Source organism: Bos taurus, chromosome 7 (genome assembly GCF_002263795.3).
Source record: "Bos taurus isolate L1 Dominette 01449 registration number 42190680 breed Hereford chromosome 7, ARS-UCD2.0, whole genome shotgun sequence".
Taxonomy (NCBI): domain Eukaryota; kingdom Metazoa; phylum Chordata; class Mammalia; order Artiodactyla; family Bovidae; genus Bos; species Bos taurus.
Genome location: NC_037334.1, coordinates 7069975 through 7088580, shown reverse-complemented (window position 1 = coordinate 7088580; position 18606 = coordinate 7069975). Strand labels below are relative to the sequence as shown.

The window sequence follows — 18606 nt, the reverse complement described above, 5'->3', positions numbered from 1 at the left end:
AGACCCTGATGCTGGGAAAGATTGAAGGTGGGAGGAGAAGGGGATGACAGGGGATGAGATGGTTGGATGGCATCACCGACTCGAAGGACATGAGTTTGAGTAGGCTCTGGGAGTTGGTCATGGACAGGGAAGCCTGGTGTGCTGCAGTCTATGGGGTTGCAAAGAGTTGGACATGACTGAGCAACTGAACTGAACTGAATTACTGAATATTTTTAAAGATTCTAGCTTTAATATATAATATGGTAAAAACTGATAGTTACATTCCACCTAAACAAATACCTTTTAGGAACCTCAATAATTTTTTAGTACGAAGGCATCCTGAGGCCAAAATGCTTGAGAACTCTTTCTATATCATCTGTGTCACTTGAGACTGTTGTCTTACTTTTTACTTAAAAACTAAATTTTTATGATAACTACTGATTTAAGGGCACAAGAAATGACTGTGGTTTTGGGAAGTTAATCTTGCCTTCTGCATCACTGCACTCTCCTATGGTTCTAACGTATTACATCTTGATTCTCTACTCTTTCCAGACAGGTGATCAGTTCTCATCACTTCAATCCTTCTGTATCTCCTTCCTCTCTTTCCTTGTAGCCCCACTCATGACTTTCAGTTCCATGTTAAAGACCAGCAGAGACAGTGAGTATCCTTGGCTTCTTCCTGATTATAAAATAATGTATGTAAAGGTCCCTACATAGTATACTATTTGCTAGTTTTCTAGGATGTATTCTTTATCTAGCTAAGAAAGTCCCCTTCAATTTCATGTTGCAAAGGGGCTTTTAAAAATCATAAACAGACAAACATATGTGAAATCATTATGTTGTACACCTAAATTAAGGTAAGGAAGTGTTAGTTGCTCAATCTTGTCTGACTCTTAGTGACCCCATGGACTGTATAGCCTGTTAGGTTCCTCTGTCTATAGGATTCTCCAGGCAAGAATACTGGAGTGGGTTGCCATTCCCTTCTCCAGATCTTCCTGACCCAGGGATAGAATTCAGGTCTCCCATGTTACAGGCAATTATTACATGAACATTTAAAATGTCAGAAATAGAAGTTAAATTTAAGAAAATACATTTTTTCCTTGGTCAAAATACTTACATTATTTTTTAAATTTATTTATGTGAACCATATGATGCTAAACCATTTTGTCATTCATGGGATAAACCAACACCACTTGATCATAATTTACTAATTTTAACACATCATTTCATTGATTAGGTGATGTCATAGATTTCCAAATCAAAAATTGATAGGTAAAGTTAGCCAGTAGCTGTCATTTCTTATAACATTTTTACCTGGTTTTAGAATCAAGATTGCATTAACCTGATGAAATAAGCTCAGCAGATTTCAATTTTTTCCATTTTTTTCTTTTATTTGAAGAACATGTATAAGATATTCAATTGTTCCTAAAAGGTATATGTGCACATTCATAAACCCACTGGGACTGATAATTATAGGAAGGAGAAGTTTTTTTTTTTTTTTTTTTTTTTTTAGAATAGGGAGGTTTATTTTATTTTTTTTTTATTCTTTTTTTTTTACTTTTAAATTTTATTTTATTTTTAAACTTTACATAATTGTATTAGTTTTGCCAAATATCAAAATGAATCCTCCAAAGGCATACGTGTGTTCCCCATCCTGAACCCTCCTCCCTCCTCCCTCCCCACACCATCCCTCTGGGTCGTCCCAGTGCACCAGCCCCAAGCATCCAGTATCGCGCATCAAACCTGGACTGGCAACTCGTTTCTTACATGATATTCTACATGTTTCAATGTCACTCTCCCAAATCTTCCCACCCTCTCCCTCTCCCACAGAGTCCATAAGACTGTTCTATACATCAGTGTCTCTTTTGCTGTCTAGTACACCAGGTTATTGTTACCATCTTTCTAAATTCCATATATATGCATTAGTATACTGTATTTATGTTTTTCCTTCTGGCTTACTTCACTCTGTATAATACGCTCCAGTTTCATCCACCTCATTAGAACTGATTCAAATGTATTCTTTTTAATGGCTGAGTAATACTCCATTCTGTATATGTACCACAGCTTTCTTATCCATTCATCTGCTGATGGACATCTAGGTTGCTTCCATGTCCTGGCTATGATAAACAGTGCTGCGATGAACATTGGGGTACACGTGTCTCTTTCCCTTCTGGTTTCCTCAGTGTGTATGCCCAGCAGTGGGATTGCTGGATCATAAGGCAGTTCTATTTCCAGTTTTTTAAGGAATCTCCACACTGTTCTCCATAGTGGCTGTACTAGTTTGCATTCCCACCAACAGTGTAAGAGGGTTCCCTTTTCTCCACACCCTCTCCAGCATTTATTGCTTGTAGACTTTTGGATCGCAGCCATTCTGACTGGCGTGAAATGGTACCTCATAGTGGTTTTGATTTGCATTTCTCTGATAATGAGTGATGTTGAGCATCTCTTCATGTGTTTGTTAGCCATCTTTATGTCTTCTTTGGAGAAATGTCTATTTAGTTCTTTGGCCCATTTTTTGATTGGGTCATTTATTTTTCTGGAGTTGAGCTGTAGGAGTTGCTTGTATATTTTTGAGATTAGTTGTTTGTCAGTTGCTTCATTTGCTATTATTTTCTCCCATTCTGAAGGCTGTCTTTTCACCTTGCTAATACTTTCCTTTGATGTGCAGAAGCTTTTAAGGTTAATTAGGTCCCATTTGTTTATTTTTGCTTTTATTTCCAATATTCTGGGAGGTGGGTCATAGAGGATCCTGCTGTGATGTATGTCGGAGAGTGTTTTGCCTATGTTCTTCTCTAGGAGTTTTATAGTTTCTGGTCTTACATTTAGATCTTTAATCCATTTTGACTTTATTTTTGTGTATGGTGTTAGAAAGTGTTCTACTTTCATTCTTTTACAAGTGGTTGACCAGTTTTCCCAGCACCACTTGTTAAAGAGATTGTCTTTAATCCATTGTATATTCTTGCCTCCTTTGTCAAAGATAAGGTGTCCATATGTGCATGGATTTATCTCTGGGCTTTCTATTTTATTCCATTGATCTATATTTCTGTCTTTGTGCCAGTACCATACTCTCTTGATAACTGTGGCTCTGTAGTAGAGCCTGAAGTCAGGTGGGTTGATTCCTCCAGTTCCATTCTTCTTTCTCAAGATCGCTTTGGCTATTCGAGGTTTTTTGTTTTTCCATACAAATTGTGAAATTATTTGTTCTAGCTCTGTGAAGAATACTGTTGGTAGCTTGATAGGGATTGCGTTGAATCTATAAATTGCTTTGGGTAGTATACTCATTTTCACTATATTGATTCTTCCAATCCATGAACATGGTATATTTCTCCATCTATTAGTGTCCTCTTTGATTTCTTTCACCAGTGTTTTATAGTTTTCTATATATGGGTCTTTAGTTTCTTTAGGTAGATATATTCCTAAGTATTTTATTCTTTCCGTTGCAATGGTGAATGGAATTGTTTCCTTAATTTCTCTCTCTGTTTTCTCATTATTAGTGTATAGGAATGCAAGGGATTTCTGTGTGTTGATTTTATATCCTGCAACTTTACTATAGTCATTGATTATTTCTAGTAATTTTCTGGTGGAGTCTTTAGGGTTTTCTATGTAGAGGATCATGTCATCTGCAAATAGTGAGAGTTTTACTTCTTCTTTTCCAATTTGGATTCCTTTTATTTCTTTTTCTGCTCTGATTGCTGTGGCCAAAACTTCCAAAACTATGTTGAATAGTAATGGTGAAAGTGGGCACCCTTGTCTTGTTCCTGACTTTAGAGGAAATGCTTTCAATTTTTCACCATTGAGGATAATGTTTGCTGTGGGTTTGTCATATATAGCTTTTATTATGTTGAGGTATGTTCCTTCTATTCCTGCTTTCTGGAGAGTTTTTATCATAAATGGATGTTGAATTTTGTCAAAGGCTTTCTCTGCATCTATTGAGATAATCATATGGTTTTTATTTTTCAACTGAAGGAGAAGATTTTTAACATTTCAATTTCTTTAGAATTGTTTTTGAATACCCAGACTCTCTATTTTTCTTTTTGCACCAGTTTTGGAATTTTATGTTTCTGTGAATTTATTCCTCTTTTATTTCAATTTCTTAACTTACATTTTTCTTACTATTTTTATTCATTTTAAATATCTATATTTCTATAGTTGTCTCCCAATTTTAATTTTATGCTTTCTCATTGGCATTTTCTCCTGTTTCTATCTTATTAATTTTCATCACTTGATTTTAGTTGTAGTAAGTATGCTTTTTCTGGGTAAAGTTTCTTTATATATAAATATATATATACACTTCTTAATATATAAAATTGCATATTCCCCTCAAGGTATTTTTTAATTGACATTTGATGCTTAAATTATTTTTTATAAATATCTCATTTATTTTATGACTTACTACTGAGGCAAGAGGTTAATACTACATCCTTCTAACTTATGGATTTGGAAAGCTATTCCTTCTCCAGTGATTTTTGACTTTAGCACATTATCATCTATATATTATTTATACTTTGAAGTAGATGGAGAATTTCTCTATGTCTGAAAATAAGGTAAAATTTTGTTATAAAGTCCTCTATGTACTTGAAAAAAACATGTTTAATATTGTTTTGTGAAGAGCTTAAATATATATAGGAGCTAATGTCTGAATATGATCAGATCAGATCAGATCAGTCGCTCAGTTGTGTCCGACTCTTTGCGACCCCATGAATCGCAGCACGCCAGGCCTCCCTGTCCATCACCAACTCCCGGAGTTCACTGAGACTCACTTCCATCGAGTCAGTGATGCCATCCAGCCATCTCATCCTCTGTCGTCCCCTTCTCCTCCTGCCCCCAATCCCTCCCAGCATCAGGGTCTTTTCCAATGAATCAACTCTTCGCATGAGGTGGCCAAAGTACTGGAGTTTCAGCTTTAGCATCATTCCTTCCAAAGAAATCCCAGGGCTGATCTCCTTCAGAATGGACTGGTTGGATCGCCTTGCAGTCCAAGGGACTCTCAAGAGTCTTCTCCAACACCACAGTTCAAAAGCATCATAGTGCATTATAATTAATAACACCCAAATTGCATTCTGAACTCTCTTACAATTGCCAACTTTCATTTCTTATCTATCTAGTATTGATTAGTAATTTCTATTTTATAATTATTTCACTGAAGTGGTATTGAATATTAATTTCTAACATTCAAGTGTATGTTTTTATATAGGTTAATTATATACATGTGGGAGAAGGCAATGGCAACCCACTCCAGTACTCTTGCCTGGAAAATCCCATGGACGGAGGAGCCTGGTAGGCTGCAGTCCATGGGGTCGCTAAGCGTCAGACACGACTGAGCGACTTCACTTTCACTTTCCACTTTCATGCATTGGAGAAGGAAATGGCAACCCACTCCAGTGTTCTCGCCTGGAGAATCCCATGGACGGAGAAGCCTGGTGGGCTGCAGTCCATGGGGTCGCACAGAGTCGGACACAACTGAAGCGACGCAGCAACAGCAACAATATACATGTAGGTTGATACAATGTTCTTTTAACCTTCATGAAATATTCCTTTGTCCCTTGGTGTGTGCATGTGTGTGAATTTTTTTAATTTCAGTATGCCTTTATTTTTTAATTTTTGAATTATGTATTTAGTCACATGTTCTTTTAGATATCCATGAATAAATAGAATATATAGAAAATATGGATGGCAAAACAAAGAAAGACGTACAGAAAACTAATAATCACTACTTATTTATCAGGAGTAGGAGGAAGAAAGAGGGGAATGAAGAAAATTACCAATATCCATGATTTTCAAATAAAACTGAAAGTTTTGCCCCATGGTCTTAGTAGGTCCCACTGGGGAGAATACCTGTATGCTTTTCTATGCTTGGAATAGTGACTCTGATAAAGACTGTTCGCTGAGTCTAACAAAAACGTGGCTCCAATCTTATTTGCTGGAACTTTAAATTTGTCATTTCTACTTTCATCACTTTTTATTTTTCAGTATCCCTTTAAACTACTGATATTTACCTTCACAGCCAAAAAAATTAAACCAAACAAAATATTAATAAATTAATTAATATGTACTCTGCTTAGTCACTCAGTCATGGCCAACTCTTTGTGACCCCATGGATTGTAGCCCACCAAGCTCCTCTGTCCACGGGGATTCTCCAGGCAAGAATTCTGGAGTGGGTTGCCATGCCCTCCTCCAGGGGATCTTCCCAACCCAGGGATCAAACCCAGGTCTCCAATACTGCAGGCAGATTCTTTACCATCTGAGCCACCAGGGAAACCAAAAATTAATTAATAATAACCCCTTAATATTTGTACTTCTTCATTTATCCATACCACAATCAAAATCTTCTCTATTTCCTTAAAAATACAACTAGCTTATCTAAATCAGTATCTGATCTAGTACCCAATATTGCATATTATTGTTATGTCCCCTGAATTTCTCCTTATCCTTTTCTTGATCCTGGCTTATTAATGAGACCAGACCAATTGTTCTGTGGAATGATCCACCTTGAATTTGTCTGAGTGCTTCCTTGTGGTGTCATTTAACTAGTTCTTCCATCTTCTGCATGTGATCAATCTGTTTTAACCACTGTGATTTCATTCTGTTTCTGATCTCACCAGATGCAGCATTCTTGTCTAATCAAAACTACAGCATGATGTCTGAATTCATCCTCATCGGCTTCTCCAACTTCCCTCAGCAGCTCCTGCCCATCTTCTTCCTGCTGTACCTGCTGATGTACCTGTTCACACTGCTGGGGAACCTGCTCATCATGGGCACCATCTGGAGAGAGCACAGCCTCCACACCCCCATGTACCTCTTCCTGTGTGCCCTCTCCATCTCCGAGATCCTGTTCACTGTTGCCATCACTCCTTACATGCTGGTTCACATGCTCTCCACCCATCACTCCATCACCTTTGTGGCCTGTGCCAGCCAGATGTTCTTCTCCTTCACGTTTGGCTTCACCCACTCCTTCCTGCTCATGATCATGGGCTACGACCGCTACGTGGCCATCTGCCACCCCCTGCGCTACAACGTGCTCATGAGCACCCGTGACTGTGCCCGTCTTGTGTCCTGGTGCTGGGCTGGAGGCTCAGTCATGGGGATGATGGTAACATTGATCGTTTTTCACCTCAGCTTCTGTGGGTCTAATGAGATTCACCATTTTTTCTGCCATGTGCTTTCCCTCTTGAAGTTGGCCTGTGGGAAGGGGACAGCCTCTGTCACCATGGTTGTGATCATGGTCTGTGTCACGGCCCTCATGGGGTGCTTATTCCTCATCATCCTCTCCTATGTCTTCATCGTGGCTGCCATCCTGAGGATCCCCTCCACTGAGGGCCGGCACAAGACCTTCTCCACCTGTGTCTCCCACCTCACCATAGTGGTCGTGCACTACGGTTTTGCCTCCCTCATCTACCTCAAGCCCAAAGGCGCCCATTCCATGGACAGTAACACTCTGCTGGCCACCACCTACACAATCTTCACCCCCTTTCTTAGCCCCATCATTTTCAGCCTCAGGAATAAAGAGCTGAAGAATGCCATAAAAAGAACCTTCTGCAGAACCTTCTGTCCCCTAAGTTCCTGATGGAAAGTTTGAAGGAAGGGTTGGAAATAATAATGTCTGTCTTTATAATAGTTTTTTAATGATTCTGGTCTGTAAAATGCCCACACTTCATAGAAGTTAGGTGCATACTAGCTTTATTTGTCTCAAATTTTTCTCCCTCTTGCATTATCTCAAGCCATCATAGTCTCCTATTTATACCCAGTGAGATTAACTCTATCCCATTGTCTGTGCCTAAGAATATGTTCTCTATCTATAGGCAGGTGGGAAGCACCATATGGATGTGTCAGGACCCTAATGCACATGATTTTTTTTGAATGGATTAACAAGAGAAGATTTTATTTCCCCATCCCCCAAAATAAGAATAAACAAAATAACCAAAACATAATAAGAAATGCCACCAGAATTGGATCTTTTCCATGTGTCAAGCAGTGTGTCTAGTGTTTTATCATCATTACTATTTAAATCATAAGAAATACACAAAAGAAAATAAAGTATTTGTCTCCACAAAAAAAAAATTATTTACTCCATCATCTTGGCCTCTCTCCCTTGGTTTATGATTCTTTTAATGTGCTTCTGAACTTGGCTTACTAGTATTTTGTTGAGATTACTCGAATTTATATTTGTCAAGGATATTGGCCAGGAGTTTGCTATTCTAGTATTGTTGTTATCTGACTTAGGTATAATGGCAAAGCTGGCATTGTTAATGAGTTTGGAAGTGTCCCCTCTTCTTCAGGATGAAGAAGGAACTAAAAAGAGTTTTTGGAAGCGTTTGAAAATGATTGGCATTGATCCTTTGGTAACATTTACCTGTGAAATCATTTGGTTCTGGGCTTTTCTTTGTTGCAAAATTTTTGATTCCTTGTTCAATTTCTTTACTTGTTATTAATCTGTTCACATATTCTAATTCTCATGAGTCAGTCTCGGTAGGTTTTGTGTTTGGAGGAATTTATCATCTCTTCTAGGTTGTCCAATTAGTTGGTGTATAATTGTTCATAATAGTCTCTTCTGATTTTTTGCATTTCTATGGTATCAGTTTTAATGTCTCCATTTACATTTCTGATTTTATTTGAGCCTTCTTTCTTTTTTCTCCTGAGTAGTCTAGTAAAGTTTTGTCAATTTTGTTTCTCTTTTCAAAGAGCCAACTCTCAGTTTCATTGATATTTTCTATTGTTTTTCTAATCTATGTTTTATTTGTTTCTGCTTTGATTTCTTTTTAGTTCCTCCCTTCTACTAATTTGGGGCTTTGTCTGTTCTTTTCCTAATTCTTTGAGATGTAAAGTTCAGGTGTTCATTTGGGATCTTTCATGGTAGAGAGGTCTGAAAGAATGTGTTCCACTGGAGAAGGGAATGAAAAACCACTTCAGTATTCTTGCCTGGAGAGCCCCATGAACTGTATGAAAAGGCAAAAAGATAGGACACTGAAAGATGAACTCCCCAGATCAGTAGGTACCCAATATGCTACTGGAGATCAGTGGAGAAAAAACTCCAAAAAGAATGAAGGGATGGAGCCAAAGCAAAATCAGCACCCAGTTGTGAATGGGACTGGTGATAGAAGCAAGGTTCAGTGCTGTAAAGAGCAATATTGCATAGGAATCTGGAATGTTAGGTCCATTAATCAAGGCAAATTGGAAGTGGTCAAACAGGCGATGACAAGAGTGAATGTTGACATTCTAGGAATCAGTGAACTAAGACGAACTGGAATGGGTGAATTTAACTCAGATGACCATTATATCTACTACTGTGGACAGGAATCCCTTAAAAGAAATGGAGTAGCCACCATAGTCAACAAAAGAGTCCAAAATACAGTACTTGGATGCAATCTCAAAAATGACAGAATGATCTCTGTTCATTTCCAAGGCAAACCACCCAATATCATGGTAATCAAAGTCTATGCCCCAACCAGTAACGCTGAAGAAGCTGAAGTTGAACAGTGCTATGAAGCCCTACAAGACCTTCTAGAACTAACACACAAAAAAGATGTCCTTTTCATTACAGGGGACTGGAATGCAAAAGTGGGACATCAAGAAACACCTGGAGTAACAGCCAAATTTGGCCTTGGAGTATGGAATGAAGCAGAGCAAAGGTTAATAGAGTTCTGCCAATAGAATGCACTGGTCATAGCAAACACCCTCTTCCAACAACACAAGAGAAGACTCTACACATGGACATCATCAGATGGCCAAACCAAAATCAGATTGATTATATTCTTTGCAGCCAAAGATGGAGAAGCTCTATACAGTCAGCCAAAACAAGACCAGGAGCTGACTATGGCTCGGATCATGAGCTCCTTATTGCCAAATTCAGACTGAAATTGAAGAAAGTGGAGAAAACCACTACACTATTCAGGTATGACCTAAATCAAATCCCTTATGACTATACTGCTACTGCTAAGTCACTTCAGTCGTGTCCGACTCTGTGCGACCCCATAGATGGCAGCCCACCAGGCTCCCCCGTCCCTGGGATTCTCCAGGCAAGAACACTGGAGTGGGTTGCCATTTCCTTCTCCAGTGCATGAAAGTGAAAAGTCAAAGTGAAGTCGCTCAGTCGTGTCCGACTCTTTGCCACCCCATGGACTGCAGCCCACCAGGCTCCTCCGTCCATGGGATTTTCCAGGCAAGAGTACTGGAGTGGGGTGCCATCACCTTCTCCGAAAGGGACCCTAGTACCCTGTATATTGGTGCAGCCCCTATGGAAAACATATGGCCTGCGTGCATGCTAAATTGCTTCAGTCGTGTCCAACTCTTTGTGACCCTACAGACTGCCGCCCACCAGGTTCCTCTGTCCATGGGATTCTACAGGCAAGAATACTGGAGTGGGTTTCCATGCCTTCTCCAGGGGATCTTCCTGACCCAGGGATCAAACTTTCATTTCCTGCAACTCTAGCATTGCAGGAAGATTCTTTACCGCTGAGCCACTGGGAAGCAAACAGTATGGAGGTTTCTCAAAGAAACAAAGTAGAACTACCATGTGATCCAGAAATTCCACTCATGGGTATATATCTGAAGACAGCGAAGCACTAATTTGAAAAGATATTTTCACCCCAGTGTCAATAGCAGCATTATTTGTAATAGCCAAGATATGGAAGCAACTTAAGTGTTCCTCAACAGGTAAGTGGATAAAGATGTGGTGTATATATGGAATGGAATATTACTCAGCAATTAAAAATATAAAATTTTGCCTTTGCAACAACATTGATGGGCCTGGAGGATATTATGCTTAGTATTATGCTTTCTTAGACAAAGAAAGACGAATACCTATGTTACCACATATATGTGGAATCTAAAAAATAAAACAAAGAAATAAATATAACAAAACAGAAACATACAGATTGAACAATCTAGCAGTTCCCACTGGGGAGTGGGAAGAGGGAAGGGGCAATACAGGGGTAAGGGATTAAGAGGTAAAAACTACTATGTATAAAATACAAGTAAGTAAACTACAAAAATACATATACATCACAGGGAATATATAGCCAGTATTTTTTGTTTACTTAGAATGTAATCTATAAAAATACTGAATCACTATATTGCACCCCTGAAACAAATATTTATTTTGTAAATCATCTATACTTCAACTTTAAAAATTAATTTACTCAACTAAATTTATCCTAATCTTATTCAGTCCTGATTGTTTTTTCTCAGCATCGCTTTCTCATAAACCTTTTATAACTCAGATTATCTTCAGATTTTGTCCTATACTTTGTGTATTTCTCTCTCTCTCTTTCATAACCTCTCTTTAGGACAAAATTATTTTCTTTCCTTTTAACAAAATACATTTCCATTCCTTATACATTTTTTTCCACACAAAGTTTTAAAAAAAAAAAAAACAATGGTAGTTTTGATTATATGTATTAGTTAGAATCCTTAACCTTTAAAACCTAAAATGAAAATTAAGAAGTATGCAATTATAAACTGTCTTTTACTTTAGCATTCTATAGATTAGAAAAATTTTAAATGCTATTTATAATTTTTAAAAGCAAGCTTTCTTATAGAAAGCTTCTCAGTGTGGAACCAAGCATATTTATTAATAGCCATAAAAAGTTTCTCTTTAAAAATAAAGCTTATGTTCCATAATTAATGTTTCAGTATCATTTTATCTGGGAATGATCTAAATATTCAATAAATTTCTAATATTTAACTTATCAAAATTCTACAGTTTCAAGTTATCAAAAATCCGAAAAAATTTTTTTTTTTTTTTTTTTTTAAGTAGACATACTTAATGTTTTTAAGTAGACATACCATTCAGATCAGATCATATCAGTCGCTCAGTCATGTCCGACTCTTTGCAACCCCATGAATCGCAGCACGCCAGGCCTCCCTGTCCATCACCAACTCCCGGAGTTCACTCAGACTCACGTCCATCGAGTCAGTGATGCCATCCAGCCATCTCATCCTCTGTTGCCCCCTTCTCCTCCTGCCCCCAATCCCTCCCAGCATCAGGGTCTTTTCCAATGAATCAACTCTTCGCATGAGGTGGCCAAAGTACTGGAGTTTCAGCTTTAGCATCATTCCTTCCAAAGAAATCCCAGGGCTGATCTCCTTCAGAATGGACTGGTTGGATCTCCTTGCAGTCCAAGGGACTCTCAAGAGTCTTCTCCAACACCACAGCTCAAAAGCATCAATTCTTCGGCGCTCAGCCTTCTTCACAGTCCAACTCTCACATCCATACATGACCACAGGAAAAACCATAGCCTTGACTAGACGAACCTTTGTGGGCAAAGTAATGTCTCTGCTTTTGAATATGCTATCTAGGATGGTCATAACTTTCCTTCCAAGGAGTAAGCGTCTTTTAATTTCATGGCTGCAGTCACCATCTGCAGTGATTTTGGAACCCTGAAAAATAAAGTCTGACACTGTTTCCACTGTTTCCCCATCTATTTCCCATGAAGTGATGGGACCGGATGCCATGATCTTCATTTTCTGAACGTTGAGCTATAAGCCAACTTATTCACTCTCCACTTTCACTGTCATCAAGAGGCTTTTTAGTTCCTCTTCACTTTCTGCCATAAGGGTCGTGTTATCTGCATATCTGAGGTTATTGATATTTCTCCCTGCAATCTTGATTCCAGCTTGTGTTTCTTCCAGTCCAGCGTTTCTCATGATGTACTCTGCATAGAAGTTAAATAAACAGGGTGACAATATACAGCCTTGATGAACTCCTTTTCCTATTTGGAACCAGTCTGTTGTTCCATGTCCAGTTCTAACTATTGCTTCCTGACCTGCAAACAAATTTCTCAAGAGGCAGGTCAGGTGGTCTGGTATTCCCATCTCTTTCAGAATTTTCCACAGTTTATTGTGATCCACACAGTCAAAGGCTTTGGCATAGTCAAGAAAGCAGAAATAGATGTTTTTCTGGAACTCTCTTGCTTTTTCCATGATCCAGTGGATGTTGAAATTTTGACCTCTGGTTCCTCTGCCTTTTCTAAATCCAGCTTGAACATGTGGAAATTCATGGTTCACGTATTGCTGAAGTCTGGCTTGAAGAATTTTGAGCATTTCTTTACTAGCGTGTGAGATGAGTACAATTGTGCAGTAGTTTGAGCATTCTTTTGCATTGCCTTTCTTTGGGATTGGAATGAAAATTGACCTTTTCCAGTCCTGTGGCCACTGCTGAGTTTTCCAAATTTGCTGGCATATTGAGTGCAGCACTTTCACAGCATCATCTTTCAGGATTTGAAATAGCTCCACTGGAATTCCATCACCTCCACTAGCTTTGTTCATAGGGATGCTTTCTAAGGCCCACTTGACTTCACATTCCAGGAATCTGGCTCTATGTGAGTGATCACACCATCGTGATTATCTGGGTCGTGAAGATCTTTTTTGTATAGTTCTTCTGTGTATTCTTGCCATCTCTTCTTAATATCTTCTACTTCTGTTAGGTCCATACCATTTCTGTCCTTTATCGAGCCCATCTTCACATGAAATGTTCCCTTGGTATCTCTAATTTTCTTGAAGTGATCTCTAGTCTCTCCCATTCTATTGTTTTCCTGTATTTCTTTGCATTGATCACTGAGGAAGGGTTTCTTTTCTCTCCTTGCCATTCTTTGGAACTCTGCATTCAAATGCATGTATCTTTCCTTTTCTCCTTTTTTCAGTTAGTTGGGAAAGCCACAACCAGCTGGTGGAAGCTATGTCCCTTATCTTTAGATCTGAAGGCTCTCATATGATATTTTCACTTTTATTCTGACAAACTGTTAATGTAACCAATTCAAGGAAAGATACCAGGTCAGCCCTTACCTAATCACCCAGTCAGAACCTTCCCAGTGTCTTTCAACTGGGGAATCCAGATACCTCTTCTTGAGTTTAAGTTCAAGGAAATCCATTTCTTGCAGTGAGGAGTTTATAACCACTGAATAAATCTCAGGATAATCATTCAAGACAAGAGATTTGAGGCCCAGAAGAAACCCTCCAGTCTGGACTTGCCAAGAAGATGGACAGACACAAGAAGCCCTTGCTGGTACCAAGGCTCTGGATACTCATAGGGTTCAGGCAAAGGAGAGAAGTCTGTTCTGTGTCCCTTCATGGTCTCCAAAAGTGTTAAAGAAAAACATACATGAGAGTTGTGAGTTTAGTTTTATTCAAGATCTTACTGAGGATTTTAGCCCAGAAGACAGCCTTTCAGTAACTCTGAGGGGACTGCTCTGAAAATAAAGCAGAAGGAGCCAGTATGTGTGTGTGTGTGTGTGTGTACATATACATATATATGTATATATATGATTTTTACCAGGGACTATGTGGAGCATAGTCCATACCAAGTAAAAGTTTACTGCTAGTCACAAGGGTAAAAATCTGTTAATGGTTTTAGTATATATTCTATGTAGGGGATGATTCAAAAATCTAGGTTCATTAAAATTCCTTTTAGGGTGTACTACTGAAACTGCACTCCTTCTCAAATGGGACTCACACTCAGCCAAAACTCATATTGGAGCTTGAACCCATGGGCTGAGACTCAAACCCAGCCACACCTCAGATAGGAGCTTGATCCCACAAGCTGGAGCTGAGGAGCAGACTTGAACCCACTACCTTTTCATTGAAATTGCTCACCTGGTGTCAGGACCTACTGAAGCTCGGGTTCTTTTGTCTCATCACAGAAAGAATTCAGAGGGAGACAAGGCAATGGACAAAGAACGAGTATATTAGCATAGGATGCTTGCGAGAGATACAAGCAGTCAGGCAAGGGAGTGCAGCCCTGAGAACAATGAGGGCTACATTTTTATAATCAAAGGAAAAGAAAGGAGGGGGAGACCACCTTCTTTCTCATTTTGGGACAGACGTCAAGGGTTAAATCCTTAATTCTTCCTTTGACCATATATATGGTCTAACCAGGACTATCATGGCACTATTTAAATCATATATATATTAGCAGAAGTGTGGTAACATATGCTATGATGCCCCCTTTTGCCTAATTTCTTGCCCCTTTCACCTATATTCCTATCTTGGCTACATTCAAAAATGCAACTCCTCAAGGTCCATTAACTCCTTGACTTTATGTAACAAGATATAGACAGTATATCTATGGTCTTGTGCTTTAACTACATGTGTGGACTATGGCTTGGTTACCGGATTCTTTTATTGAGTGGTCATTAATTTACAATCTCCTAAACTCCCTTAAAGTTCCGTCTCTGTATTCAATCCCCTAGTGGGACTTTCAAACTACTATTTACTTATCCTACTCTATCTCTTATCACTATCCACCCGTAGTTCCCTGACCAGGGGCTGAACCCACGCCCTGGTAGTGAAAGTGCTGAGTCCTAACCAATGGATTTCTAGGGATTTCCTAGAGTTACATATTTTGATTGAGATTTGATTTGTGGAACTTCTTTGCAACCCTTTGGACTGTAGCCCACCAGGCTCCTCTGTCCATGGGTTTCTCCAGGAAAGAATACTGGAGAGGGTAGCCATGCACTCCTCCAGGGGATCTTCCTGACCCAGAGATCAAACCCATGTCTCCTGCATTGGCAGGCATATTCTTTACCACCAACACTGCCTGGGAAGACCATCCATACTTATCCATACTTACTATTTGGCAGTAAAGAGTAATGAAGTTCTGGTACATTCTACAACATAGAAGAACCTTGAACTATGTGCTAAATTAAAGGATCTACTCAAAGAGACCACATTGTGTACGATTCCATTTATATGAAATATCCAGAATAGGCAAAACAGATAAATCATCAAAGCCATTTCCTGAGTCTGGGAGGTAAGGGCATTGGGAAGAAGTAGGAAGTGATTGATAATAAAGGACGGGACATGGGTTTCTTCTCAGAGTGACAAAACTATTTTTAAATGATTAAGGTGACAACTGTATAACTCTATAAATATACTAAAGACCAATTGAATTGTGTACTTTCAATATGTGAATTATATCTCAACAAAGCTGCTTGATTAAAATACAAAATTATCAGACACACAGACAAAGGTAGCGGGAGGAAACAGTTAATATTTATTGAGCACCTACTCAGTAGGTGATAAGTACTGTCACTCACACACACACACACACACACACACACACACACACCAATGTACAATAGCCATGCACGGTAGTCATTATTAATCCCATTTACAGATGAGGGTATGCTCATCTTTCTACCATATTCTGACCACCTCCACACGGGCCACTCAGACGCTGAAAAGATAGTTTGCTGAGGAAAGTCTTCTTCATAGCGTTCTTCAGCTCCTTATTCCTGAGGCTGAATATGATGGGGCTCAGGAAAGGTGTGAGGACCGTGTAGGTGATGGCTATCAAGATGTTGCCTTGCTGAGAGTGGAGACCTGTGAGCTTGACATAGATGACAGAGGCGAAGCTATAGTGCACAACGACCACAGTCAGATGAGACGCACACGTGGAGAAGGCTTTGTGCCGGCCCTCGGCGGAAGGGATCCTCAAGATGGCGGCCACGATGAAGGCGTAAGAGAGCAGGATGAGGAGAAAGCAACCCAACAAGACCATGCTACAGACTAGGCCCACGCCCAGGGCCACTCCCAGTACATTATTTCCACAGGCTAACTTCATTAGCGGAGGCACGTGGCAGAAAAAATGGTGAACCTCACTGAGACCACAGAAGGGGAGGTGGAAAACGGCAGATGTCACCAGCAACCCCATGACTGAGCCTCCAGCCCAGGACCAGGCCACCAGGCAGGCGCAGCCTCGGGGGCTCATGAGCACGTTGTAGTGCAGGGGGTGGCAGATGGCCACGTAGCGGTCGTAGCCCATGACGGTGAGCAGGAAGGAGTGGGTGAAGCCAAACGTGAAGGAGAAGAACATCTGGCTGGCACAGGCCGTGAAGGAGATGGAGCGGTCGGTGGAGAGCAGGTCAGCCAGCATGCGCGGGATGATGGCGAAGGTGTAGAGGACCTCAGAGATGGAGAGGGCGCACAGCAAGAGGTACATGGGGGTGTGGAGGCTGCGCTCGCTCCAGATGGTGGCCATGATGAGCAGGTTCCCCAGCAGCGTGAACAGGTACATCAGCAGGAACAGAAGGAAGAAGACGGGCAGGAGATGCTGAGGGAAGGTGGAGAAGCCGATGAGGATGAATTCAGACACGGAGGTGTAGTTTAGCCCCAACATGGCAGCATACCTGCTTGAGGAGAGAGTGAAGACCCAGTGGGAAGGAATTTAGAGGCTGTAATGAGCCCTACCTGGGAAGACTTCCTGGAGAGGCTCATTAATCTCTCCAAGCCATGTTTAATCCATCTGCAAAATGGTGTTCATAATAATGATTGTGCATCTTAAGTGCCCTAACACACATACTGCCACATAGCAAGAACTTAATTTAAAAAATACTGATAATAACAATAAGACTACTATTATTACTATAATTAACTCCATGCAGGACCACCCCCACCATGCTTTTCTGTCTTTGAGCATGCTGGTTGCTCTGTGCTTATCCCCATCTTCATGAGACCAACTCCTTCCTAAATTTGAAGGTCAGGCTACCCCCTAATTTCAACTTTCCGCTAGAAGCCAACTGTCCCCTACCACATGGAAAGGACTTAGGCTCAGTTTATCTCTCATCAACCCTACTTACCAGCTCACCTGGAAAAGGAGTAATATTCCTTTTTCCATAGAGCGTCTGTGGTGCTTAAATGAGGTAATGGACCTTAAAGCACTTAGCTACTACTGCTGTGTGGTCTAACTTGCATGAGTCCCTCACAGGACGTGGTCCTGACTGACATCACAATAGAGTCCTGTTCTCTGATCCCCCCTGGGCTCTCTTTCTCTGGTCACTTCCCAGTGCTATTCTCTGAAGCTCCCTGCCTCTCTTCAACTTCTATGCCACTCTCCTGTCAATAACTTTATGCTTATAAGGTTAACCAGGCACCTGCTCCATCAGCTGTACTTCTCTCACTCCCTCTGGTTCTCTCTCTCCCTCTGGTTCTCTCTCTCTCCCTGCCACTAGCAAGGTTGATGCAAAAATAAAATACTTTTAAAAACTGGAAAGTGCATTAGTGAATGAGTGGATGAACAAAATGAGCTATATCACTACAATGGAATACCATTTAGCCACACAAATGAATAAAGAACTGATACATACTACTACATGGGTGACCCTTAAAGAATTTATGCTAAGTGACTATTTACAATAGCTAGGACATGGAAGCAACCTAGATGTCAATCGACAGATGAATGGATAAAGAAGTTGTGTTACATATATACAATGGAATATTATGCAACTGTGAAAAGGAATGCATTTGAGTCAGTTCCAATGAAGTAGATGAACCTAGAGCATATTATACAGAATAAAGTAAGTCAGAAAGAGAAAGATAAATATCATGTATTAATGCATAATGGCACCCCACTCCAGTACTCTTGCTTGGAGAATCCCATGGACGGAGGAACCTGTTAGGCTGCAATCTATGGAGTCGCTAAGAGTCAGACACAACTGAGCGACTTCACTTTCATTTTTCACTTTCATGCATTGGAGAAGGAAATGGCAACCCACTCCAGTGTTCTTGCCTGGAGAATCCCAGGGACGGGGGAGCCTGGTGGGCTGCCATCTATGGGGTCACACAGAGTCGGACACGACTGAAGTGACTTAGCATAGCGTGGAATCTAGAAAAAATAGTACTGATGATTCTACTTTT

The 18606-nt window shown here is 40.1% G+C and overlaps 2 protein-coding genes across 2 annotated transcripts; one reads left to right on the top strand and one right to left on the bottom strand.

The window, feature by feature from the left end:
* The first annotated feature begins 6613 nt into the window (after positions 1-6613).
* On the top strand, positions 6614-7543 carry OR10H4G (olfactory receptor family 10 subfamily H member 4G). The gene has a single exon (NM_001390201.1). It carries the CDS (start codon positions 6614-6616, stop codon positions 7541-7543), a length of 930 nt encoding a protein of 309 aa, NP_001377130.1.
* An 8556-nt stretch (positions 7544-16099) lies between these two features.
* On the bottom strand, positions 16100-17524 carry OR10H2B (olfactory receptor family 10 subfamily H member 2B). The gene has a single exon (XM_002688587.3). It carries the CDS (start codon positions 17087-17089, stop codon positions 16100-16102), a length of 990 nt encoding a protein of 329 aa, XP_002688633.1. The 5' UTR covers positions 17090-17524.
* Between the last annotated feature and the right edge of the window lie 1082 nt (positions 17525-18606).

Excerpts from the sequence above, each read along its gene's own strand:
- OR10H4G (NM_001390201.1), top strand. The coding sequence starts at position 6,614 with ATGATGTCTGAATTCATCCTCATCGGCTTCTCCAACTTCCCTCAGCAG.
- OR10H2B (XM_002688587.3), bottom strand. The coding sequence starts at position 17,089 with ATGTTGGGGCTAAACTACACCTCCGTGTCTGAATTCATCCTCATCGGC.